Consider the following 27,723-nt stretch of genomic DNA (forward strand, 5'->3'; position numbering starts at 1 on the left):
TTGCTATGTTGCATGTCTTTATAAAGGTATGGGAATATATGTGGCAAAAATCTTGTCTTGGCCCATTGATAAACAGGCGCCCTTCACGGACAATGGCCAGGGCCCACTGCTGCGGATGGAGGATCTTGCAGACCCACGCTATGCACCTTACAAGCACATGTGCCGTCTTTGCTATCGTATCCTGAGACTGTCCCAACAGGACTACCGCAAGAACCAGGAGTACATTGCCAAGTGGTTTGGCTTCATGCAGAAGCAAATTGGCTATGATGTGCTGGCTGAAGATACGATCACGGCACTGTTGCACAGCAACCGCAAGCTCCTTGAGAAGCACATTACAGCAGCTGAAATCGAGACATTTGTCAGCCTGGTGCGGCAAAACCGGGAGAGTCGTTTTCTCGACTACCTTTCAGACCTGTGCATTTCCAACAAGCAGGCCATCCCGGTCACCCAGGAGCTCATCTGCAAGGCTGTACTTTCGCCCCACAATGCTGACATCCTGATAGAAACCAGGTAGGTTCTACTGTAGACACATTTCTTGTTGGCACCTTGTTGTTACACCTTGGTGTGGATGCCTTGGCATCGGCACCTTGGTAGGGAAGCTGCAATGGAGAGAATTACTGATGCCACCTCAATTGCTGAGGCCACTTTTCTTGTGCCACATGTCTCTGCCGGCACTTGGCTGCCATACTTGCAGAAAAGCTTCGCCATTGTGGCTGTATGTTTGTCAATAGCACCAACAATCGTAGACAAGATTGCGCCCTGTTCTTGTTTCTAGCGCAATTAAAACCATTTTAAGAAGTACTTGCACCAAGTAGCCGAACTTGGTGCTCTACTATTTTCAGCTAAAATTTATTCGCATGTCGTGTGCTACCTTCACCTGTAGAAACAGAGGCCCAGAAAGGGTAGTTTTCGTGGTACAGTTCTGTAATTAAAAAAAAAAGAGAGGTTTCATGTAGGTGGGCGAAGCTACAGGTTTTCTGCACCAACGGAAACAAATGGGGACTTCCTGGCCACACAAGTGTAGCAGTTGTAGGAAACATAGTAATACAGCAGAATCTCTCTAAACGGAGCCTGAGTGCACCAGAGAAATATGTCGCATGTAACAGGAGTTTCGTTTGCTGAGAAAGATATACAGTACAGGCATCCAGAAGTCAAATATGAAACCAATCAGATTAGAGGTTGTTCCGTTTTAGCAGTAATTCCGTTTACTTAAATTCTACTGTAGTCCTAATGAGAATTGTGCGATTATGACAAAGGACTTTCCCATTGTTGTGCAGGGTGGTTCGCAGCCAGGTTGAGTTGGAGATAGAAGGGGGCCCACCTACATTGGCCGTGGAGGAACAAGTGCTGCTGCTGTGGGACAGCGGCCGAGAGGCACGCAGCATCGTGGAGTTGGCACAAGACACCGAGTGCCCAAGCGCACGAGCCACACTTGACTACTACAGGTGAGGCTGGGGTGACGGCTGTGAACAGCCAGGAATCGAATCAACACAACTACGGATATAAAAGGCGAGCCCAATCAAAAATGGGCAAACAAAGTACAAAATTAATGGTCAGAGCATGAAATAAATATTTAGAGAGAAGTGTTTCTGCTGATGAACATCTTGTGCGCATGCATTTTTTTCCTCCCATTTTATGCAGACAAGATTTAGGGTTTTATTGCTATAAACTGCAGTGAAAGTGTGGCTTGTGACAACTATGCACTTTTTTTCCTTTGTTACTGGTGGGCCAACTCATCAGCTCATAGTGAAGCACCACAGACATTTCAGTGCAAGGCCACCACATGTTCAGATGCCCACCTTACTCCAGCATGGGAAATGTGCACAGAACAGCTCTTTTGCATGTGGTTTTCTTTGAGATAAACTTCCCTGAGCTTCTTTATCAATCAGTATACTGTATTTTCTGGCGCATAAGTCTTGCATTTTTGCAAGATGCACCCCCTACTTTTTGCAACGTTTGAGTTAAAGACTGCCATATAAGATGCACCTAATTTTAGCTTGGTTAGCAGGATGAAACGTAACTGCGCATGCTTGTGCATTGACCCTTTGAGGGTCAAATTTTTTTCTCCAAGTGCAACCCACCAGGGTCAATTTTTTTTATTGCTGATTTAAATTCTTCTGGCGAATCTATTTCGGAAAAAAATTGTAATTTTTTTGGGGGTGACCATAAAATGACAAAAAGATTGTTTGTGTTGTTTCATACACATGGTTTATTCATGAGTAACAACAAGACAAAGTTTAAAAAAAGCTTATACGACTGTTAAAAAATGATGCGTTGCAATGAACATAGTTCACAGACATTCTACAAAAATAAGTGCACGATCTAGGCCGCGGTGGCTGCATTTTCGATGGAGGCGAAAATGTCTGAGGCCCGTGTACTTAGATTTAAGTGCACGTTAAAGAACCCCAGGTGGTCAAAATTTCCGGAGCCCTCCACTACGGTGTCCCTCATAATCATATCGTGGTTTTGGGACGTTAAACCCCAGAGTGTTAAAAATAAGTGCACGAAGTGGCTTCAAGTGCAATTTATTTATTTTATTTATTTATTTGTTTTGCGTACATAGATACACAAGGACACAGAGAAAAGAGAGAGAGAGCAAGCTGGCAACTGCCACCAGGAGGGGCACAACGCCTGCCTGCTTTTTCGGGAGGAGGGAAGAGAGAGAGGAAAGGAAGTTAGGAGGAGAAAAAGAGGAAAGGAGATAGGAAAGTGAAGAAAAAAAATGGAAAGGCGGAGGGAGAAAAGTCACTTTTTATCTGGTCAGCATCGTCTCGCCGCGCACGCTTTTGAGATGTCGCTTGCTCATCAACATCCGAGTCTTAACACATAAGTAACACCTCGTATGACGGGTGACATCCAATGAATTAGATTCTGATTCGGCAGTCGGGCAGCAATTCGGAGGAATCGCCGCTCGACTATTGGCAGCAGAGCAACCGCCGCGCTCTTCCATAGCGCAAGTAAACTGTGTGTGGGAGCGCACTGTAGAAAACTGTATGGTTGTGTGCGCATTTGGAAAGCAAAAGCAAGTGAGAGAGCTGTAATAATCCTTTGTCTTATCTGTCAACAAGATGGAAGCCAACAAGATGGAAGTGGTTTTTGTGAGTCCCCAAAACAGGAAGCACAATCACAGCAGCATTGTTTGTGTAAGTCAGCGCCTGCACGGAAACAGATGTAGTCTCACTTTGGGGAGCAATAAATGAGAGTAACGAAGCGGTCACCCTTTGAGAGATTCTAAACTGGACGGCCATCAGTTTTGAGGGCGTGAGAAGTGGAAACCTCCTGAAGGAGTAAGCTGAAACTAGGTAGCCGCCGTACGCCCGTGCGCGACTGGGTGCGCAAGTGATAGCCGGCGCACTGCTGTAGTAAAGCATAAAAAAAAAAAATTGCGACATTGGCGTGAGAAAAAAATTTCATGTATTCCCGTAACGCGGCAGCACATGCCAAGCAAAAGAAATTATCAAAAAAGACGTGCTTTTTAAACATACAAACGATGACGTACATGTACGTCATTGACCCTGAAAGGGTTAGTATTAAACTTGTGCGAATAGTAAATTTTAGGTTCGAAGCGAATAGTGATTTTGGTCGAATAATTTCGAATCGAATTCGAATAGTATATATCACATATGTAGTGAAGAGGAATGTCCAGCGCTGCAGCCACATCGCCAGCCCTGCGCGAGGCATGAGCTGGAGCTGCCTAGCCCGTTTTTTGCTGCAACGCTGCCCGCGCCCGTCCAGTTCCTGCTGCTACTGTTATGATGCAACCACCACTTGTAGCCCAGTATTTTCATTGTACATATTATAAAGAAAAATTAGCATATTTGTCATGAACCAACCAACCTGCACAACGTTTTTTTTTTAAATTGTAACAAGGCATGTGCAAATGTCATTCTTTTTGGTTCAAAGGAAGTGGAAGTAACTTTTAATAGTAGCAGGATTTGGCTTTTGGTAGAATGAAAATAACTGTAAAATATGTTACATTTTAAAACTTACTATACTTGGAGCATATAAGCCGGTATAACAATTTTTTAAACTTAAAAAATGATGAATCGATGTGAGGGTAATATGTATGTTCATTTAACCTTGAAGTGGGGCTTCGCGGCAGTACGGGTTTTTTCTGAATAGGTGTATTCACGGTATAGCACTCCTCCACTGCAGTGAAACCACCTTTACAGGAGGTTACAAGCGGACAATGTGGATTTTTTTTGAAAAGGTGTATTCACGGTATGGCACCCCTCCACCGCAGTGAAACCACCTTTGCAGGGGGGTTATAAGCGGACTGATATACACCTATTCGTTCATTTCGAATACTTCGAAATTTTCAATAATTTAAATTCGAATACTGTATTATTTGTTCGAATATTCGAAGTGCTCGAATATTCGCACAAGCCTAGTTAGTATTAATAGCAAACTGTTGTGCTCATGCATGACACCAAGTTTCCATAAACATTACTTTTACAAATGGGAAATTCTAGCAAAATAAACTTTCAAACCAGATCTCCTAAAGCCTAAAAAAAGATCAATCTTTATCACACTTAATTCAAAGCAATCAAACACCTTGTCTGACGCATTGTCGGAAAGTTCTGCTACTTCTCCTGACGCCATCACTGGGTTTCCATCATTGGCTTTTCAATATCTTGTGCAGGACGTTGTAAGCGCCTTGAAGCACATTTGCTAGCATTGCCTCTACAGCACTGTGGGCTCGGGACGAACCAAGAAACAATGATCACATTACACTATAACCTAGTTCATGGTGGTAGGGGTGTTGGGGCTTGACTGTTAACCTTAAAAGGCCAGAAAGCAGGCTCAGAATTTTTTTTGTACGTCTCTCAAACAAGCTCGCCAATTCTTGCAGAAAGCAGTGGTGATCACATTTTATGAATATCGCAACGCTGCTGGTAGTGCAGACGCTCTAATTCAAAAAACAATTGCTGCTCCCGTCTTCAGTGCCTGTCCAGTCCTCCTCGTCTGCCCATGGGTAACTTTGTTTAAGTTACCCATGGGCAATTTTACGTAGCACTGACTTCATCGATTGGCTCTCTGCACTATGAAACTGTGCCTCAGACCTGCGGTGATGCTGTTTTGGCCGCGCATTCACTGCGCTTATTCACTGCACTGCTAGGGTGACCCTAGCGGCGCTCCAACCTGAGCGACACATGGAGGAAACCTTGCTCAGTCGTTGGCTGTGTGCTGATGACGTAATCGCTGACATTGTGTTACTTTGTCGAAGTGGGCGTAGTCACGACTGTGGGCTATACCTACCGCTCTTCGCTGCCGAGGAGGATGGGAAGGCCGAGTGAGAAACCAAAACCAGCCGAAGCGGGGGTTGTTCTATACCCTGTAACTTCCGTTTTACGGCACGTGTTCACAAAATATTTGTGGCAGCATGTTCAGATCGTATAAAGGTGCAGTTATCGCTTCATCACACATTTTGAACTGTGGGGTTATTTACTCTCCTTTTAAATCACAGGAGGAAAGTGGATTCTGTACCCATAAAAACTTGAAATCTCCTTCTCTATTGCTGGGATCTAAGTGGCTTTCGTAGACAAGGGGAACTCGATCCTTTTGCATCAACAAATCTAAGACTATCTGGCTTGCTTTTCTTATAAGCTTATTCTATCTTTTCACAATTTTGTGCTGTTCTTGTGGTGGCTCCTAACTGGGGTAGTTGTCATCTTGGGGCACCAGTTTCCTCAAGGCAAGGGGCTTTAAAAAAATGTTCTCGAATAATTCCATCTTCGTTCATAAAAATGTTTTTGTGCAGGCACCAACTCGACCTATTCTCGGGCATGTGTTTGGACAGGCAGTACTTGGCCATCAACAGCCTGTCTCCTCACCTGGACATTGAGCTGATCCACAAGTGAGAAGGAGCCTTCACCTTCTGATGTTTGCAAATATAATGCACTTAACTGTTTCATTAGCAAACTTCTGAATTGTAACAGAGTTTTGTGAGTTGTTTCTAGCAGTTTCTCAGGCCTTGAGACGTTAAACCCCAGATATTATTATTCATCTGTGAAAAGGAAAGCAACGTTTGGCCGTTTGCTAGGATAAAATATTGCTTAAACTCCGAGCCTCCCAGTTTCATCTACAAAATAAAATTTTTCTCGGCTGCTTTACCATGGATGCTAAAGCACATGTAGAGAAAGTACTGTACAGAACTTCAAAAATCTAGTATTTCAGTAGCATGCATGCAGATTATGTAAAACTATGCTTGATCATCATTCCTTTCATTGTATACTTATGCTGCCTTGCTATTGTGGGATGCCAGCATGGCCATGCCTATATTATTTAATAAAACTCTCTGCATGTCACCTTGATAATCACTTTTGTTTGGAATAAAAGAAATAGATAACACTTGTTGCAGTATATTGATTGCATTTTTTGTCTAGTTTACGCCTTGTTTTTTTGTATTAAAAATTTCTTGACTAACTTGCAAGGTGTGCAAAGCACGGTTCTGAACTAGTTCTTTGATGTTCTTAGATTGTGATGTTTGTTCTTTGGTTCTTTCAATGCTCCCAGATGCATGGCAGATGAAAACCTGCCATATGAGTTGCGGGCTGCTTTTTGTCGGCTCATGCTGCACATGCATGTGGACAGGGATCCCCAGGAGCTCATCACACCTGTGAAGTATGCACGTCTCTGGTCCGACATTCCTGAGCAACTTTCCATTCAGGAGTGAGTATCGCCGAATGAAGCACATATTTTGCCAAGCTTTACTGATGCTTGCCATTGCAGGCATTTTTCCTTTGGGCATTGTTTTCAGTCTGGCAGGATTTACTTCCTTTTTTTTGTCGGTTTTGGTGCTGGCGCTCACTTCTAACGGTGTAACTGTAGAGGAGTTACTGAGTTATACATTTAACAGAAATGTAATCTACTTATAGCAAGATGTGTGCAGCAAAGGTAAAATGTAGACGTTGACGCTACCCTAGCGATCTATGTCACTGACTTAACAATAAGTGTGCAGTAGCACATCTTTGATATGTGGCATTTTCGTGTGATTTCCCCATGCCAAAGTTCAGAACTGAAAACACATAAAATGACCTAATACAGTTACACTTTTCTCACATGTTGATACATTCCTGGAAAACACTATTATTCGGCACCAACATTTGGTTGGTGCCGAATAATGCCGAAAAGAGAGAGTAATCAGTACAATAAAAGCTACAAGCAGCAATGACAAAAGTTGTCAACTGTAAGTAACAAATGCTATGCAATAGATCTTCTGTGGAATTATGCAACTTAGAAACTACTATCTCTTGCTCTAAAGTAGCAGTACAAGCAAGATGGTCTGAAGTTGGCTCTCTGTGAACACTTTTTCGGGCATGAAGTGTTATACATACTTCATATCATTCACTGCTTTTCAGTTGAATGCTGCTTTGATACAAATGCACAACTGGCAACTTGCGTTAAGCTGGGTGTTGTAATCATTGAAGATATTAGCTTAGACTGACTGCAAATGTGAAGATAAAGAGGTACTTGGGCAAACTGCAGTTAACATATTTCAGGCTCTTTCGTTTTGTCTCTACAGCTGGCACAGAGTTAAATAAATTCTTGATGGCAGATTCTGTGGGAAAAGTCAAGCTGTACTTGTACATTTTAACAAAAGTGCACATATTCTATGGAGAAAATCAGTCGATCTCAGATTGTCTCATATACCTGATCCACTTATGGTTCTTAAATTGAATGTGCCAGCTATGAATATTCTGATGTTTTACTTAAACTTTTTTTTTCTTGCTTTTGAATGAGTGTTAAAGGGGTAATGACACAAAAGTTTTGGCCTCACTTTTTTTAGCTGCAGTGTGTTGCTGGGGGCCTATTAGTCATAACATGGCACATCGTTTGCCGCAGCGCGCGAGAGTTGATTAATCACAGGCTTCTCATTACCGACCAGTGTCAGTTTTGGTTTCAAAAACGACAAGCCTCCGGGTGCAACTATGACCACCTAGCAGGTGTAGCGTTCGATCACGTCAGCACACAGAACTGTGACGTACTTCTGCACGGTTCGCGAGCAGCCACCGAGAAGTAGGCTGCTGGAGCGAATGCGGCAAAAAGACATGGCGGCTATGACGTCATCATAACTTGTTGCAGCGTGGTCACGTGAGGGAAGTATAGGGGGTCCCCAAGGGTCCCCTTTGAGGTTGTTAGTAGCGTGAGGATGTCGTTCGCTCACGCAAACTTCAAAATTCATTTAAAATAACTTCCAAGCTCTATTTGCTGTTCACATTTTGCAGATGATATACGCATGTGAATTAATCCTGCAGGCAATCTTGGCGGCGAAATTTCATGTCAGTACCCCTGTTACTACCTACACTGGATACATTTGAACTGTTCTAGCCAGTCGACTGGGACTTGCAAAGTGACTTCTTGTGTCTCTGATGCAGCTATGATGCGAATCGTCATCCTGACTTGGGGAAGGAAGCGGTACAGCGCAAGTTCAAGCCTACTATAACCTTTGTGGAGGACTACCTGTGCAATGTTGTGGGACATGTGTGGTCTTTTGCAGATCGGGAACAGAACAAGCTTACCTTTGAGGTTTGTCTCATCTCTGTATATGGCGCTAGGTATTTTCAAAGGTGGTGTAACGTCCTTGTTCCTATACATATCAAGGAAGCCAGAGATGCCTTTTATATTGATTCTGTTGAATTGAGTGTTGCAGAATTATCTTGTTTTGAAGGGCGTGTAACATTTTTTACAGTACCATTGATAAGTTCAAGTGTTTTACACTAGTAAATTTCTGTACTTTCGTGTGACATGTCAGATTGCATATTGAAGTTCCGGCAAAGGAATTAAATGGCATGAGCGTTTTTGCATATCAGCAGGTTGTTCATTGTCTTTGTCATTGCATGGCAGTCACACTTGTGCACTAAAAGTAATGGATGGCGCAGCATTCCTACACTCCCCTTTCTCCTGGTGCATGATATGAAACTGTGACGTTGTATACATGTGACTAGTACATAATGTATTCATGACTTAGTACTAACAAGCTCAAATTACAATGCTCTCTGTGGTATTGTAATTGACATGCAATTTGGTTTAGTGTAATGCATTTGTGACCTAGATTCCTTGCGCTAGATATTCTCGTCCACTTGGAGCACACAGTACAATGGAGTTAGCCGTACTGTATTGTGATGTGCATTGTTTTAGCCAACACTGAGTTCACTATTTAAACTGGCTGCGAATGCAGAAGTAGCTACATTACATTTAGCCCATAATATTTTCACCTTTTGAATGAACTTGAGAACCTTTTAACCCCTTCAACGCTTATGATGACCTGAGCTCATCATGAGCAAACGTCACTTTTTTGCTTATGACGACCTGTGCTCGTCATGGCTCTTCATCAATGTTTCAAGAGGCTTTTGACGAGCTCAGCTCATCAAATGGTGTTTTCCTATTTAAAACATAGATGGTAGCCCGTGTTTCGTGATTGGCACTTTCATTGAATGAGAGTCTGCACACTAAACAGCAAAATGCGTGCCTTGCATTTCCCACGCGTTATAACAAACATGGCACAGTGCCGTGCTTTGAATGCTACCACAGGGATGGGAGCCTCATTTAGTTTGTATTGAACCATCGAGGAATAGTAGATTTTGTCTATGGGAAGCCAAATGGAACCCTTACTTTCTGGACTTGCAGAAATTTCTTTCAGAATACACATGAAGTGCCCCAGGTGGGGGGGGGGGTGCCTAAAAGCCCGTGCCCCCCACCCCCTTACCTCAAAATTCTGATGGAGATGCTGTTTCACCGAAAATAAATAACGAAAATAGCTGTTTTTCGAGGCCTTAAGCAAGTGCCCCCCCCCCCCCTCCTTGAAAAAAAAATCCTGTCTACAGGCCTGCTGGGTATTACAAAACTGTGCAAAATATGATGAATAAAGCATTTTTATCAGTTGTAAAATGTTTTCGCAAGTATTTTTCTGTTTTGAACATTTTTGCTGAAGCATTTCATGTCGTAACAAATTTGTGAATTTTCGAACAATTTTTTGTAATTTAATCGGCACTTAAGGGGTTAAAGTGCAGCATGAAGCAATGTTTTGACAATTTGGCTATATTGCTGTGTAGTGATGTTAGGAGCATGACAAATTTTAATTACGCAATTTGTTGCAAACATACATTTAGCGGTCACTTGTTCCCAGGTCGTCAAACTTGCTCGAGAGCTCATCTACTTTGGCTTCTACAGCTTTAGCGACCTCCTCCGTCTCACCAAGACGCTGCTTAACATTCTAGACTGTGTACCTGAAGCTGCCATTGCCAATGGTGAGTTACAGTTAGAATCCTGTACCTGACCTCGCTGATGCTTTATCTATTTTCTTGATGAACAAGCCCCTGAGAAGGAGTTGCAAAGTGAGTAGGTTGGATAACCGGTCTATATTTGCCTTTGTCATTGCATGTGTTTGATCTGATCTAACTTGTCATTTCCCTTATTTGTAGCCCTGGGAATGTAACAGGTAAATGTAAGCTGGTCGGCTGGCTGTTCTTTCATGGCCAAGAAATGCGATGTCCAACAGCATGCTTGTGCTTGTGTCCTGACTGGGAGGGCTGTGCTCTGTGACCTTTTCATTGTCAGTTTCATTGTCATCTGCTCCCATGTGTCGGTCTTGCTTATGACACATATTGAAATGGTCGTCTTCCATTGCATCCAATGCCATATCAGCTTCACCGAAGCAGCATTTATTTGCATATACAGCTGAACGATCTGTCTCCATTGCCTCTTGACTCCCCCACCCCCCCCTGCCCCTGTCTCCACCATGCAAGTGACACTTCATTGTGCTCTTCCAATATGCTGTCGTTGCAGCCAGCTGGGCGCAGACTGTGAATTTGGCTGTTACTGTTCTTTCTTTGAAATCGTACCTTTGTACGACTGCATTTAATGATCCGAATTTCACTCTCGACACATTGCTTTAACAACAACCTTCTTGTGTAGTTGATGTTATGGGCTTGTTTGCCAGTGAAGGGCACAGTTGAGGGTGTGTTAAATACAGAGGGTTCTTAGATGATGTGTAAAGTTTCATGTAATGAAAACTTGATTCAATGTATTCTGCTTCAAGGGGCCCAAATTTTCATTCCATTCAGCCTTGTACACCTGTCTTCTTGCCTGACCTGGCAACCAGTCTAGCATTTTTACAAGGCTAGATTCCTGCCTACAGCAGAGTGAACTTATTCTCAACAAGGTTGCACATTGAACAATATGGCTGCTGCAACAATCTCATACCTCTAAGGAAAAAAGGGAAAATTTACCTTATGAAATTAATTTTTGCATGTTATTGGATTTCTGAAGATTTTATATACCTTGAAGATTGTCACCCTGTGTAGAAATGAACTCGTTGTATTGTGACTGAACTTGTCGGTGATAATATTGGGTACTTGTGCAGCCCAGGGCAGTGTATTGAAGTCTCTGGGAGATGTTGGAACAGTTGTCACAAACATGGTGCTTGGATCCAACACCTTGGCCAAAGCACCTACACCAACACCACGGAAAAGTGCTGCAGAGGACACCCTTGTTATGGACACAAAGCTCAAGATCATAGAGATCTTGCAGGTAAGCACACATTGCTTGTAGTCGTGTGGTGGTACTCAAAGCTTTAGCATATTGGTTTTTGTCAGATATTGCACTCCTGCCAATGTGGCGAAACGATGGTTTGCTATAGCGAAGTAATGACACTTATCCTTTCATTTCTAGACACGACACAACATTGATCTACTCAACACTTGCATCGCTCTGCTAAAGAATAAAGTTATGCAGCACATTTCATTATTACTGCATTTGTATCGCATTTATTCCTGTCATCATAGCTTCTCTATTCTTCCTTTCTTTCTCGTGCACATGAAACGCATTGTGCTCCCTATTTGGACTGCCTTCAGTGGAAAATGAAAGAAAACATTGAGCAAAGCTAGATTGATATAGTGCACTAGTAAAATGGAAAATAATATACTTTCTTTTTTAGCATCAGCTTCATGTTTTAGAAAACTGTGCAGAAGCAAAGCATCAGAGTTGGTGCCATCATTGATGGCCAAGTGTTTGAACAATTCATTTCATTGATTGTGTTGACAACAACTGAGTGCTAACTGATTCGTTTTGGGAAAAAGAAAGCTCTGTTGTATTCGGAAAACAAGAATTGTCGAGTAAACTTGACACCAATTTTTGCTTCATAGCAAAAGTGCTAGGAAGCTTTTTTCTTTTCTTTTTGCAGTGTTTGCATTACAGTATTGCTCGTAAAAGGAATTGTAAAGGCAAATTTTCCTTCAGTTGAAAATGTCTTCTGATCAGTTTCTTTTGCCATTATGTAACTGCTTCAAATGTGAAATTTCAAGCCTTGTCTAATGTTTTTCTTTAGCGCCTGTTAAAAAGATGAGGAACTGTTCTGTGCTAATTTTTGTTGCTGCTGTCTTTGTGCTCAGTTTATCCTGAATGTGAGGCTTGACTACCGCATCACGGGGCTGCTGACTATCTTCAAGCGAGAGTTCCAGCAAAGCCACGAGAAAGATGACGAGACCATTGTTGTTGGTGAAAAAGGTGTGTTGGCTTAGAAAGCTTTGCCTATATTTTTCACTGCGATTACAACCGCCACCAAATGGATAAATTGTGTAGGAGAAGAACCTTTTTGCATTCCCCTGTTGATGTCTATACCCTTGATGCATGGTAGCTGATCTTTTGTCTGCCGCTGCAGGTGTGGATATGGAGCGCATTGGCAGAGAGGCTGAGGCCATCTTCGGAGGCACGTGAGTAGCCGTTTACTGCATTGTCATTGCCTGATACAGTGAGAAACGACAAACAAGCTGTCAGTGATAGTGACATTGTTGTGATGACACTTGTTATTGTAAAATCATTGAATATGTAGGTTTGTGGCATGTTTTACTCTGTAAAAGGCTGCTCTGTTTTCATACGACAAAAAAGTCTTTAAGGTTGTCTCACTCTTCAGTTTTTCTTATTTGATAGCTAAGTGTGCAAGGGCAACTTGCCTGAATTTTTGCAACGAGCTTGTTTACTGCTCCCTCTCCTGCATTACATTGTGCATTCTTTTCTTTAACTTTACAGTCTATTTAGTGTCTTCAATCGACACCAGATGTGATACTCGAGAAATACTCTGTGGCTTCCCAATTTTAGTTTTGTTAAGTTTAGCAAATGAAAGCATACAAATAATTCAACATGTAGTAGACAATAGCTTGTTTTTTGCGGTGGATTATTATTTGATGGCTAACATGGTGTAATAAACTCACACGCCAGAATCGGCGGCAGCTTAAATATCAAATAATATACATTGGTAAGTGATGCAATTTGTATGAAAGGCAAAACAAATTTTTAATTTCTCCTGGAAACACTTGTTCCAAGTTTTCTTGAGAACCTGGCTCCTTCTGGTGACATGCAGAGACGTAACACTCTTCACATTTTTTTGCATGTTGCCTAAGGAAGCTAACTTTTGACGACCTCCATAATGTCATTGTCTTCTTTTGTGTTGACTTTACCGTCTTCCATGTAGTGCTTGCAAATAAAATAGTGGTAAAATAGGCTGTAAGATACATAATATGATAACAAAATCTTTATTTAATACAAGCTTGTTGTGTGGCTTGAGCCAATGTATGGGCTAGTTACTGCATTTTCTTACATATAACCTGCCCCTGCATGTGACCCGCACCCCCACTTTTTAAGCATATTTTTCTGTTTTTTGGTGCAGGTTGTCTGCGAGAAAATTTGGTATTATATAGGGGTGTGCGAATATTCGAAATTTCGAATATTTTTCGAATAGTGTTTGCTATTCGGTTCGATTCGTACTGGAATTTTACTATTCGAACTATTCGAACTTCCCAAAAACAAATACAGTCAAAGTCCGATTGAAAGTGACCCCTTCAGATTTTCAATATGCTTCACCTCATTACGCTCTCGTATTGCGGCAAAGCTGTCTTTCAAGCTCCTTTACGGTCGAACTTTGCCAAGAGAGAACGTCCGATTAGAAGTGGTCCCTAGATTTTCAATATGCTTCACCTCATCACTTCGCGGTATTGCAGCAAAGCTGCCTTTGAAGCTCAGTTACGGTCGAACTTTGCCAAGACCCAGTCAACGTCCGATTAGAAGCGGTCCCTAGATTTTCAATATGCTTCACCTCATCACATCCCGGTATTGCGGCAAAGCTGCCTTTCAAGCTCTGTTATGGTCGCAAATGTATTAACTCAAGAAAACGCTGGTTCCAACATGGAGATGAAAGATGTGGCAGAGATGGGGGCCCAATTAATGCTGTTTTGGACCCGAAATTTGTTCAGGAAGTGCGAAAAATCAGAAGCCGAACCTTTTTAGCATCCAAAATTTCAGATGTTCTTATATATCGATGTCCACGAGGCAGATTTGGAACTCTGGACTTGAAGGGAGCACACCCTTGTCTGCCACATCAGTTGGGCTTCCGCAGAAGTTGAAAGAGGAGGAGAAGCTGAGGAAATGGCATCTTTTCCTATCACGTGTAAAGTATTGTCGGCAACACTTTGGTTGCACCGAATCATGTACATAAATACAATTCAGCCTCTACATTGCCTCATTCTTGATAAGACAACTATGAAACACCACTCTGCCAGCTCTTCATCAACCTAGCGAAAAGAAACACTTTCATGTTGCTATCTCATAAGAATATGCTTAGGAATCCTCTAACTTTTTTTTCTGCAATTTTGCTTCGAAGTATTCGAAAAATATTCGAGAAATATTCGAGAAATATTCGAAAAATATTCGATTTGATTCGCACTCACACTTCACTATTCGAATTCGCTTCGCACCTAAAATTTTGCTATTCGCACAGCTCTAGTATTATAGGACTTTTAGCAGGGGGACTGTGTATAGCATGGTCATTTGTAACACATCCAAAGAATGCTGTGGTCCTGTGTGGCTGCCTGTGTTTGACTGTTAGTGTTACAGTTGTAGCATGCACATCATGGATGTTTTGGGCCATTTATATTCTTCTACGAGAGCCTCTAATGACTCCCATCACCATAAACTCCACAATCAATGTGTACCTGTCAGGAAGCTACCACTGTAGAACATGTAAAGTTTATTTCTTAACTATGAAACTCTGATTTTCCTGTGCTTTGCTGTGACTGTCGTATTGTCTGTGACCGTGCAGGGAGGACTTGGGTGATGTTGACCTGGATGGCGAGGGTGGACGCACATTTCTGCGAGTGTTGCTGCACCTGACCATGCACGACTACCCTCCTCTTGTGTCAGGGGCCCTTCACCTGCTCTTTAAGGCAGGCTCTGCTTGATGTGCAGTTCAGCATTACTATTGTTATCTGAACTTCCGTTGGGAATTCAAGACTTCCATGTATTTGTGCTCTTGTGGTCATATTGGTGATTATTGATTCAGTGACTCTCACTGGAAGGAAGTAATGTTTCTTTGTCACGACTGTGACTTTTTTCACGGTGTGTTTGCTGTTATATTGAATTATTTTCATGCTATTTTATTTTATCATTAACCGGAATTTCATAATGGAACGTCAGCGCTACCAGTGCTGTGTTTCGTGTACCTTCTTTCTTCTGTCCATGTGTGGTTGCGCTGCCGTTATGAAGTACAACCAACTAGCCCAAGTTTCAGTCTTATTAACCGGAAGTCAAGATGGGTGCTGACAGATGGAAATGTGCTGTGGTATAAGGGTTCTAAAAGGTGGAATAAATTTTCTCAGACAGACTTGCCACTGCCTTGATAGGTGGACCTATTTTTGTCGAAAGCCAGCTTGTCTGATGCCCTTTTATTTGCATAAAGAAGCATTCACATGCGTTCATTTGTGCATGGCTGCATGTAATGTTGTATATGTACATGCAAGCACTAGCCTAGGCATTTAAGCAAGGTGTTGAGGTAACAAGTATGACCAGAGAGTTCTGCAAGCCACTTGGTATTTTTGTGCCATTGTGCTGCTGGACAGTTCTTCTCTAGTACAAAACTACCGTAAAAACCGGAATATAGGTCGAATTTTTTTTAAAAAAACAGCCCTAAAAAGTCGACCCCCGTCTTATATACCGGCCATAGGCAGAAAAACTTTGAAGTCTGGCCACTATGGGCAACTGAAATCAACCGCCTCCATCGCCATCGCAATCAGCAGCAGCGCTTTGTTTACCACCAGCCGTGTGCCATGGGCAATCTAACTTTGCGTTTTTGTTGTTGTCTTGTGAATCTATTTGGGCTCCGAGGTGCTTTCTTTCTTGTTCTCGACCGGTGGCCGACGACAGTTCACTGTAGCATTCAAGAACAGAGTGATCGAGTTCGGGAAGGCACGAAAAAATCTGGTCTGAAGTGTGTGAAAGGTGTGTTGAGATGCTAGCGCACTTGAACGCCAGTGGGAGCCGTGAGTCACAAGTTTATCTTTGCACGGGTGCTCTCGCTCTTCCAGTCTCGTGGGATACTGTTTCTTTGTTGCTTCCTGCGATGCCGGCAGCTCTGGTTACAGCGGCACATGCACATGTGGCTATGATTAGCCGGCAGATTGAGTTCACCACAGAAGCGCTCATGCTGAGGGATCACATGACGACACCCAGCGATCAGAACACTTTTTTGGTGCCAGACTGCAGGGTATCTAGAGGTGGAAACGAAGGCTGCACAGTTCACCGGGAGCCGCGTTCGTGTCGTGATTGCTACCGGTGACCTCAAAGTGCATCCAAATTAGTGCTGTCAAGACGGTTGTGACGTTTTACGAAGATAATGCTTGAGCCCATCTTCTGGCTTTCTGCCACGTGGAACTTACGTGTAAATAAAAGGCATTTTCACTGTGCACAATTTGAAATTGCGTTTGTTACACGGTAAAGGCGCGCGCTTTCTGATACTTTGGTTATTCCATGTATTTTTTTTTTTCGATTTTCAGTAGTTAGAAGCGGGGGGTTTGACCTATATTCCGGTCCGACCTATATTCCGGTTTTTACGGTATGTGCTGTTATAGCACTTTCGAGAGCCAATGGTTTGACCTTAGCATGCTCAATTTTTTTTTTGTGTTGTTACGACAGCAATCATATGGAAATTCCAGGTGTGTTTTCGCTGTTGCTGGGAGGTTCTATTGAAGTTGAATCGATATCATCACCCTGATGATTGGGCTGCCATCGTGTGGAAGGGCAAAAGGAAGGGGGCTGACTGCATGGCTCCAGTAGAAACTGCATACGTTGACTGGCAGGGAATGGTCGCCCTAGATCGCACGCACGGCATCTTGACAGGGATCAGCAGACGGCTCATATCTTTGTACATGTTGTGTCTCATCGCAAAGTTTGCATTAAAGCCATGGACGGCACGAAGGTCGCTTCACTTGCTGCAGCGACTGTGTTCCCTTACGCCACTGTCTTGTTGAGTTATGCCAGGTCTCGTGCTAAAGGAGTGAGCTGCTAGCCTTGCTTCATATAATGTTCCAATTCATTGCTCAATTCATTGCTCTGCTGGCATCTAGAATTAAGTTGTTAGTTAAATGTGGTCAGTAGAAACTGCACTACTAGGCGAGAGCTTTAGCTAGAACCCCCTCTTTTTTTCTCTCCCTTTCGTTATGCATTGCAGCACTTCACCCAGCGTCAGGAGGTGCTGCAGGCATTCAAGCAAGTTCAACTGCTGGTGTCTGCCAGTGATGTGGACAACTACAAGCAGATCAAGGCTGATTTGGACAAGCTACGCAACCTGGTGGAGAAGTCTGAACTGTGGGTGTTCAAGGCCCGTGATGAAGACCCTGACCACGACCAGGAGCTTGACAAGAGACTTGTGCTGCAGGGTGATTCGCTGCGACCCGTGAGGCTCCACTTAGTCTTGGATTTTGTTTAGTTTCTCTTGCTGCCTGCTCACGATGCCTGTGCTGCTGTTTGCTTTCATGCAATATTCATATTTATCAAACATACATTATTTGGCTATTGTCTCTTTTGTTACAACTGCTGAGGGCTTGGAGACATGTTTAAGAAACTAACATTAACTGTTATTTCTAGGTAGGCAGCATTTCTACCACTCTCATTACAATGTAATGAAATAATACGTGTGTACATACTACACATCTGCCTTGCTCCATGATGTGCTTTGCACACCACGAGTTTCCCTTAGGGAGATTTGCCACATATATGTTGTACAGTACAAAGTAGTCTGCTCTGTAGCTCAAAAAATTAGCCAGGCTGAAGCGGACGCACCAATATTCATGACATTACAGTGAGCTGGTGTCGTAACCTAAAGGTGGCGTTGCACCTTGTCCTTCATTTTTGGACTTTATTCTGCCTTGCCAATAGTTTTCTTGTGGTAAGAGTGGATATTTTTGTTACCTTATAAAGGTGATTACTAGTTTACCAGCACGGCTCAATTTATTATCCTTTAACGCAAAAGCGTTTCTTGGCTAGGTTGGCAAAACCACGCACCCAGCTGACGCCTGCAAGTGCATCCACAAAAGCAGCGTTTGGAAAGCATGCGACCTCTCCCACTGGAACTGTCGCCAGCAGCAACCGTTATACCTCTCTAGTTGCTTGTGATTTTCCATTTGGTCATATTTGTCGGCACTGATTAATGCAGCGTTGGCTGTTCTTGCGGATTTGAGTGTTTAGAGCATGCATGGACTTTGCCTAGCTGTTTGCTTACCTGTCCTAACATTAGTCCAGCTGTGTGGCTTTCAATTGGCATGCGCTCCAACTATGCTGCAGCATCCACCCGCAGCCACAGCATGGGAGAGTGGAATCCCATAGCAGACTTTGCAGCAGCCCTCCTTAACAACCACCTGGCCAAAAGAAATGCTTTTGTGTTCTCATAAGAATATGCTTAGGGATCCTCTGCAACTATTTTTAGTATCTGCGTTTTCACGAAATGAACATTGTTGGGGCTTAGGAGCTGGTTCCTGTGAAGGAGGCGGGAGAGCATGAAGGTTCACCTGCAGCAGCTGACAACTACTCAACCATTCGAGAAGTAAGTTAAGCGCTGTACAAGGCCTTCATACATGCACTGTTTCAGATCAGCGGTGAGGATGTGTAATGACTAGGCTTGTGCAAACAGTAAATTTTAGGTTCGAAGCGAATAGTGATTTGGTTGAATAATTTCGAATCGAATTCGAATAGTATAGACCACATATTTTAAAGAAAAATGAGCATATTTGTCATGACCCAACTAATCTGCACAACATTTTTTTTTTTTAATTCAAACAAGGCATGTGCAAATTTCATTCTTTTTGGTTCAAAGGGAAGTGGAAACAACTTTGAATAGTAGCAGGATTTGAATTTTGGTAGAATGCAAGTGATAACCTGTAAAATATGTTACATTTAAAAATTTACTTAGAGCATATAAGCCAGTATAACCAGCTCTTAAACTTAAAAAATGATTAATCGATGTGAGGGTACTTTGATCATTTAACCTTGCAGTGGGGCTTCGCGGCAGTGTGAATTTTCCCTGGAATGGTGAATTCACAGTATACCACCCTTCAACTGCTGTGAAACCGCCTTTACAGGGGGTTTCATGCGGTTTATATGTCTATTCATTAATTTCGAATACTTCAAAATTTAGAATAATTTAAATTCATTTCGAAGTGAATTCGAATATTGTAATAATCGTTCGAAAATCAGAACTGCTCGAATATTCGCACAAGCCTATATTTAATATATTAATGAGTACTGGCAAATATGACCAATGTAAAATCAAATATAACTAAAGAGGTATAACGGCGAAGAGTATGAAGTTAGGAGCAGTCATTACTAGGCTTGTGCGAGTATTCGAGCACTTCGAGTATTTGAACGAATATTATAGTATTTGAATTCGCTTCGACAAGAATTTAAGTTATCCGAAATTTCGAAGTATTCAAAATAAACAAATAGACATATATAAACCGCATGAAAACCCCGGTGAAGGTGGTTTCACAGCAGTTGAAGGGTGGTATACTGTGAATTCACCATTCCAGGGAAAATTCACACTGCCGCGAAGCCCCACTGCAAGGTTAAATGATCAAAGTACCCTCACATCGATTAATCATTTTTTAAGTTTAAGAGCTGGTTATACTGGCTTATGTGCTCTAAGTAAATTTTTAAATGTAACATATTTTACAGGTTATCACTTGCATTCTACCGAAACTCAAATCCTGCTACTATTCAAAGTTGCTTCCACTTCCCTTCGAACCAAAAAGAATGACATTTGCACATGCCTTGTTTGAATTAAAAAAAAAATGTTGTGCGGATTAGTTGGGTCATGACAAATATGCTCATTTTTCTATGTAATATGTGATCTATAGTATTCGAATTCGATTTGAAATTATTCAACCAAATCACTATTCGCTTTGAACCTAAAATTTACTATTTGCACAAGTTTAAATAAATAGCATTTTGAGGGTGACAGTTCTAGTAGTGAGACTATTCTAAGAAAAAAAAAAGTGCACGTCGTGCAGTGTGTGCCGTTCTTGTGGATTTGAGTGTTTGGAGCATGCGTGGACTTTGCCTGTCTGTTTGCTTACTTGTCCTAACATTAATCCAGCTGTGTAGCATTCAATTTGGAAGAGCATGTGGTTATTAGGTGATGGTGCCACTATTGCTGATTAATTACATTGAGGGTGTTTTGGGTGATGCAATTGATAATGCAAGAAGCAAGGTAAAACGTGGTAAGCTCTTTTCCTAAAGTTGACACCGTTGAGGAAGATATTAGGTAGGTAGCTTATAAGACATTGCTAAAGGAAAGTAAGAATTACATGGAAAGGTAGGGAGAAGTGTGTTAGGCCTGTAAAATGATCACAAGCAAGCTCTAGGAGTAGGGAAAAGAAGGCTAGATGCGCAGCAGCCAATCAGAATTAGTCTTGACAATGCAGCATACTCACAGGTGAGAAGAAAGATGACCTGCGATGCCATCCACGAGCTGAAGAAAAGTGGTCTCTTGCAACCTTTGCTTTCCAGATCTTGGAGCGCTTCACCAAGTTGTGCTACCAGATTGGGGCTAGTGGCAACAAGAAGCAGCGCAAGCACGAGCAACGCCTGCTTCGCAACATGGGAGCACATGCTGTGGTCCTTCAGTTGCTGCAGATTCCCTATGACAAGGTGCACCAGGGTTCCCTTATATATTTGTTAAAAAGAAGCTATATGGGTTCAATTATTGTGAAGCCCGAGATGCTAATGACATGTAGTGTTTCATGTTTACTCGGTGACATGTCCTTTTCTTTTTTTCCACTGAATGTCAAGCCTATATGTATCCGTGTGCTCACTGATGACTCAAATAATGCTTATACAGCTGACTGTCCGCTGACCGAAGATGCTTACAGTTCCTGGCCTATTTAGGTACTTTGGACGTGGACAATGTGCGAAATAGGGCAGTCAAAAAAAAAAAAAAAAGAAAGAAAAGACGTTATAAGATGGTAAAATATTTTGGTGTATTTTAGAGTGCCAGCACAGCAGAAAATTTTTTGTCGCCTTGCTCACAGTTGTGCTCCATCTAAATAAGATTTGCTCGAAATTATTTTATGGCCCAGGCAATGTGGCCGTGCACACAACATGACGTGCATAGCATCTCATCGCAAAATGTACATGCCGCACATGCGACATTGAATACTATTGCTTCTGTCAGTTTAGGTTGATTGAACTTATAAATTTATTATGAATACTCATTATGAATACCCTTGAAGATAGGTGCTTGGTGGCCTTTATGTTGCATTGTAAATCTGCCAAACTAATGTTAGTTTGGATCAAGTGAATTTGCTGCAAATTAGACTGTGTTATTGCTCCCCATACAAGATGGCAATGGTTAAAGGGGTACTGACACAAAATTTCGTGGCGGAGATAGCCTGCAGGATGAATTTTTGTGAACATGCATAGATCACCTGCAAAATATGAACAGTGAATGTAGCTTAGAAGGTATTTTGTATGATATACAAGTGGGAATTGACGAAATTGATTAATGAATATTTAGGTGACCAGTGTAATTTGCTGTGTCATAACAATCTGTTCATGTGCTAATTTAGTAAAAGCTGTGCGAAAGCATAGGTGAGTGACCTGTTTTTCTGGCAAGAATTTTGTGTGGTCTTGTTGCAACCATGTGGATGCTTCAGTGGATGATAGCAGCAAGGCGTGTATTTTCACTAGGCTTGTGCGAATATTTGTGCAGTTCGAATATTCGAACGAATATTACAGTATTCGAATTCGCTTAGAAACAAATTTAAGTTATTCTAAATTTCGAAGTATTCGAAATGAACGAATAAACATATATATAAACTGCATGTAACCACCTGTAAAGGTGGTTTCACTGCAGTGCAGGGGTGCTGTATCGTGAATACACCCGTCCAGGGAAAATTCGCACTGCCGTGAAGCCCCACTTCAAGGTTAAATGATTAAAGTACCCTCACATCGATTTTAAATTTTAAATCTTAAAATATTTTACAGGTTATCACTTGCATTTTACTGAAAGTCAAATCCTGCTACTATTTAAAGTTGCTTCCACTTCCCTTTGAACCAAAAAGGATGACATTTGCATATGCCTTGTTTCAATTTAAAAGAAAAAACATTGTGCAGCTTAGTTGGGTCATGACAGATATGCTCATTTTACTTTATAATATGTCATATATACGATTCGAATTCGATTAAAAAATTATTCGACCAAATTGCTGTTCACTTTGAATTTGCTTCAAAACTAAAATTTAATATTTGCACAAGCCTAATTTTCAGTGATGCTAAGTATTGCAGCTTTTTGGCGCACTAAGAAATCGGTACTCTCGAATTTCCTAGTCTTTGTTTTTTTTTAAAATTAAATGACACTGTTTACTATAAGTAGCATTATTAGTAATATCTCATTGTTGCCGCAAGTATAAATTCATATGTCTGAAAATTGTTATTAACTCTGTGAAAATAGGAAAATGTGTTCATGAAAGCATGTTGTGTGCTTTGCAGATGTTGAATAAACGAAAGGTAAGTATTTAGACGTGCCTTGAGCTACGCGTAGTGTCGCTGCTGGAACATTCAAAGATATCAATTTAAAATTTATCAACAATGTTATGTGCTGTATCAGTTTTGCTATATTCTGATGCACATTCCTTTTCTTGGGAAAATGGATATAATGACAGCCTAAGAATGAGCTCACGCTGCTGATCTTACCTTGTTGTTGATAGGAATGTATTGTTTCAATTACTTTCGTGGAACTTGTGCTCCATATTAAAAGAAGTTGCATGATAGAATAACAATTCTATACTTTTCAAATGACAACACAGATTGTTATTTGCATATCGTGATACATTAATTGAAAAGTTGAATTAAGTTAGAAAATGCACACCATAGCAACAGAACTTCGGTAGTGTCATTGGTAGGAACTTCGTTCATGTGCTACTTCTTTAAATGGAACACAGATCTGGAATACAGATCTGTGCAACTGGAATACAGATCTGTGCAACTTACATAATGGTACAGCCAGCCAGTATAAGGGCTATCGAAGTTGTACGACAATTGATGCAGTAGTTATGCAGTCACTACCTTTTCTTATGTGCTGTATACCTCTATCATTGTCATATGTTAGCAGTCAGATTTTTTTTGCTTTGGCCAGAATGATTACTGCTTCATAGATAAATTGTTCACACATGCATTCTGTGGCATTTGGAGAAGCTTGCTACTTCATTTGAGCGAGCCTGCGTTTTAATAACAGTGAGCTCACGCAGGACAGAGTAAATTGTAGATCATTGCGAGAGGCCTTCGTCCTGCAGTAGACTTAACATAGGCTGACGATGATGGCAATGATGAGTATTGCTATTTGAAATAGTGTAATTATTGTAAACCATGTGGGGCCACACAGTTGACAGGGAGAAATAATAACCAACAGACTTGCAATGCTGGACACAGTTAAATTCTTTGTTGGGCCACTTTCCTCTTTTGCAGAAAGAAGACGTACGGATGGGTGAAGTGATGCGGTTGGCGCACGACTTCCTGCAGCACTTTTGCCTGGGCAATCACCAGAACCAGGGGCTGCTGCATAAACACATCGACCTCTTTCTCACGCCAGGGGTAAGCACAAGAGAAGTTTTGTGTAGGGAGGAGGTGAAAGAATGGATGATGGTGATCACTGCAAATGCATGCTTTAGTCTAATTGGTGAGGGAGAGATGGAGAGAGCAGTTGGGTGAGCGAGTGTGTGTGGTTGGGTGAGTGAATGTGGGCATGGGTGAGTGATGGTGCCAGTGGTTGTGAGGGACATATGTGCATAGAAAACTTGGGAGCGCAACAGACACTGGACAAAGGAAGAAATGAGTGCGTGGGGAACAAATTAGCCTGTGTGGTGTTTGTTCCATTCTTTGTCCCGTGTCTGTTGCACTCAAGTTTTCTAAAAATGACAAGATATATGAATGCCAATGAGTTTGTGTGATCAGTGAATAACGGAGTGTTAATGACGAAGTACAAACTGTGCGTGCTATATTTTTATCCATCAATAGTTTATCGGGGGTTAAAAAAATGGTTGCTGTCAGCATTCCAAATGAAATGGTGCAACTCCTCAGTGTTGCCACACAGTCCCTACTACTCATTGCTGAAAGCACCTTATCATGCATTGATCTACAATGGTACTACATGCAACTTGCTGAGCTTTGGTTATAAATTATGATACTTTGAATGTTGTAAGTTGGTGCAGGTAGTGGCCTGATGATGATCCTGTTTTAGCTATGTTTTTTACCATTGCATGACCTCTTGTACGTGGAAAAGGCATATGAGGGCTAAGGGACACTAGAGTAACTAAAGAAAAAAAAGATAACCTGCCTTATAGTCAGAACTTGAAAGAGATATAGTTCAAATGCCTTGGTACTAGTGGCACAATTTTGGGCTGTCTTGAGTGTTCAATTCGACATATATGTGGCTTGGTTGTTAATATTACAAATCACTTCCATGCCTTTGTGTGCAGCTGCTGGAGGCTCAGACACTGTGCAGCGTCTTCAAGGACAATGTAGCACTGTGCAGCGAGGTGACGGAGCGAGTGGTGCAACATTTTGTCCACTGCATTGAGACCCATGGCCGCCATGTGGAGTACTTGCGCTTCCTCCAGACTGTTGTGAAAGCAGAAGGCCAGTATGTTCGAAAGTGCCAGGACATGGTCATGCAGGAGGTTTGTGCACATAGGTTGTGTTATTCAGAACTTGTTGCATCATTTGAGGACTGCAGGGGCAATTTTTACGTCAATTTAATGTGCCTGTGTGTCAACTCCTCATGCCACAATGGCTCACTGACCATTGCTGCTGCTGTGGTCAGCTGCTTGAGTAGAAGGTCGTGGGTTCAATTCATGGCTGCCACGAGCCCAATATCAGCTCAATGCCAGAATTTTCATATATTATAAATTGGGTGCACAATTTATCTCCCAAACTACAGTTTGCTCATAACTAGAGTGTTGTTATTGGATGTAAAATTTGATAATATATTATCTTTTTGTGATCATGTCCTAATTATGTCTCTTATGTATACTTTGGAGCTGATTTGTTTTCTATTAAAAAAAATGGAAGTTTAGAGTCATTTTGGAATTCTGTGCTCCTTCATGTTATGTATTGGTCGTTAAGTCAGTGGTATGTCACCTTGAAAGGAACTCAGCAAATTCGCATGGAGTGACTCTCCTGTTGCTGCTGCACAGCTGGTGGGAGCTGGTGAGGAGGCCCTGGTTCTCTACAACGACAAGGGATCCTCGGAGCAGCTGGTGGAGTTAATGCGCTCCGAGAGGCAGCGGCTTGACCCTGGCGGACCACTTCGTTACCACATTGATTTGGTCCGGCTCCTCGCCAGTTGCACCGAGGGCAAGAATGTCTTCACAGAGATCAAGTGCCACTCCCTGCTCTCTCTAGATGACATCTGCAGGTACTGCCCTCAGTTGCCTTTATTCGCATGCAATAGCACAGCTAGTGGTTCTTTGTACAGTAGAACCCCTCTTATAAGTCCATCACGAGACCGGGGGAAAAAAAAAGACAAAAAAGAAAGATGCAGTAGCCAGGATATGTAAAACGCTAACACGCAGATAAAATTGACAGAAAATGTGCTGCTAAATAATCAGATGCATTGCACACAGCTCTACCTTGAAAAAGCTTGTGCATCAGTTTATGGCTTAAAGAATTCTTTGATAGAATTCTGGCATTCCTTTTGTGCCTGTGTCTGAACCAGACCCTTTTTGTGCACTTGTATGGCCTTGTGGCACTCCACTTTCCAAACTCACTGGCTTACCTCCTCAGCACATCCAGTGCAGCAACAGTTTGCAACGTATCAGGCAGGAAGTTGTAGGAACGATGCATGAAAAGGGATTCTAATACATAGTCGTCTGTAGGTTCTTGGCTGGGACTGGACAGCACAAACATTATACATAGGTAAACGTATAAGTGAGGAGCGTGTAAGCAGGGAGCTACTGTAATGTAAGCATCAAAATGTGGAAGTGCACTCATATTAGAACTCCAGTGTCAATGCTCCACTGTTTATGTTAATCTTTTTGTTATTAATATTGTTGTTGTTTTGTGTTTATATTTGTATTTACATTCAAGCAACTGTCTCTATATATAGATCTCTGGCCTCCAGAGAAAAACCTTCTGGGGGTCAGGGAGGTGCCGAGAACAGGCTACATTTTGAATGAAGCTGGTCTGGATAAGCGGCTGTGATTTTGTAATGTGATGTCTATTGTTGATTATGATGCATTGTGCTATCTGAAACTGCAATACATGTGAATGGCTTGTGTACAACCACACTGTCATATAGTTTGTACATTTATTGCTATGTGCATAATTAACGTGTTGTGTTGTATGTACGTAGGACGTTACATCTTCTTGTGCACTTGTCAGGGTTACTGACAGAGTACATCGGAGTATCACTTAGTATTCCATCATAGTTTCCTTATCTCTGTTTGCACAATGCGTGCAATGTACATTATATTTTCTTATATTGTTGTTTCATAGGAAGCAAATGACACCTGCCAGCACTTGATAAGTTATGTTTTGAAAAGTGAGGTCAGCTAAATGATCTGGTGATGTCATCTTCACAAGGACGACTAAGCAACAAGCCAAAAATTGCGGGGGGAGGGGGGGGGGGGGGAAGAGAAGGGAAGGTAAGGTGTGACAAACCCTTTTATGCTGTAGGCGCTCTTCCGGCTGACAGCACTGTGAGTGTTTGGCTGAATGGTGGATTTTTTTTTTGTACTGCTCCATTTTTTTTTGTCAAGCCAATTTCGTGCAGGACTTCAACACCCTATGTGCCATTGCTGAACTCTTGTGTTTGTACATGAGAATATGAGCACCTCGCATCATTCATATGAAGTATATATATAAATGATCAATTTTAGTATGAAATATACATATAAATATGCAAAATTTGCATCATTATAACTAATTATTGTTAGATCTGGGCTGGTAAGTCTTTTTTAAAAAGTGCCTATGCTTTGATAGAAGCAGCGCTTTGATCCTGCACTTCTGGCAGGGCGCTGCGAAAGACATTAAGTGTTTACGGTTACTTCATTTTATGACTTATGCCAAGAGTTTTACACCAGTGATAAAGGAAGCATGTAACAATGAGTTTACGAGGAATAAAAACCTTGATCCTTGCATTTTAAGTAACTGTAAATGGGTTTAACTGCCTTCTGTACTTTAGATGGACTTAAGATGTATGCTTAGTATTGCTACAGCTAGAGCTTTGTAACTGCATTATGCATTGCACCCGGTTGCATTACGTATGTTGACAGATGTCCTTTGGAATGCATCGAATTGCATGTGAAATTGCACAGCACACTTATAGGTGCATCTGTAATGATACTTGCTGATACAACTTTTATTAGTAGTTCCTCCGTTTTATTGCATATAGTAAACTCTCTCATA

General features: G+C 41.8%; 1 protein-coding gene across 1 annotated transcript in view; it reads left to right on the plus strand.

The window, feature by feature from the left end:
• LOC119396910 (inositol 1,4,5-trisphosphate receptor type 1) overlaps positions 1 to 27,723 on the plus strand; it is a 78,300-nt gene that overhangs the window by 12,079 nt on the left and 38,498 nt on the right. The window contains exons 10-25 of the mRNA XM_037664287.2: positions 77 to 510; positions 1,278 to 1,445; positions 5,762 to 5,857; positions 6,517 to 6,672; positions 8,379 to 8,529; positions 10,130 to 10,250; positions 11,366 to 11,532; positions 12,393 to 12,507; positions 12,662 to 12,713; positions 15,095 to 15,218; positions 17,498 to 17,722; positions 18,791 to 18,868; positions 20,830 to 20,970; positions 23,785 to 23,910; positions 24,795 to 24,995; positions 25,512 to 25,732. Of these exons, the coding sequence (XP_037520215.1) occupies positions 77 to 510; positions 1,278 to 1,445; positions 5,762 to 5,857; positions 6,517 to 6,672; positions 8,379 to 8,529; positions 10,130 to 10,250; positions 11,366 to 11,532; positions 12,393 to 12,507; positions 12,662 to 12,713; positions 15,095 to 15,218; positions 17,498 to 17,722; positions 18,791 to 18,868; positions 20,830 to 20,970; positions 23,785 to 23,910; positions 24,795 to 24,995; positions 25,512 to 25,732 (2,576 nt within the window). The remainder of the gene's footprint in view (positions 1 to 76; positions 511 to 1,277; positions 1,446 to 5,761; positions 5,858 to 6,516; positions 6,673 to 8,378; positions 8,530 to 10,129; positions 10,251 to 11,365; positions 11,533 to 12,392; positions 12,508 to 12,661; positions 12,714 to 15,094; positions 15,219 to 17,497; positions 17,723 to 18,790; positions 18,869 to 20,829; positions 20,971 to 23,784; positions 23,911 to 24,794; positions 24,996 to 25,511; positions 25,733 to 27,723) is intronic.

This window comes from Rhipicephalus sanguineus, chromosome 6 (genome assembly GCF_013339695.2).
Source record: "Rhipicephalus sanguineus isolate Rsan-2018 chromosome 6, BIME_Rsan_1.4, whole genome shotgun sequence".
NCBI lineage: Eukaryota > Metazoa > Arthropoda > Arachnida > Ixodida > Ixodidae > Rhipicephalus > Rhipicephalus sanguineus.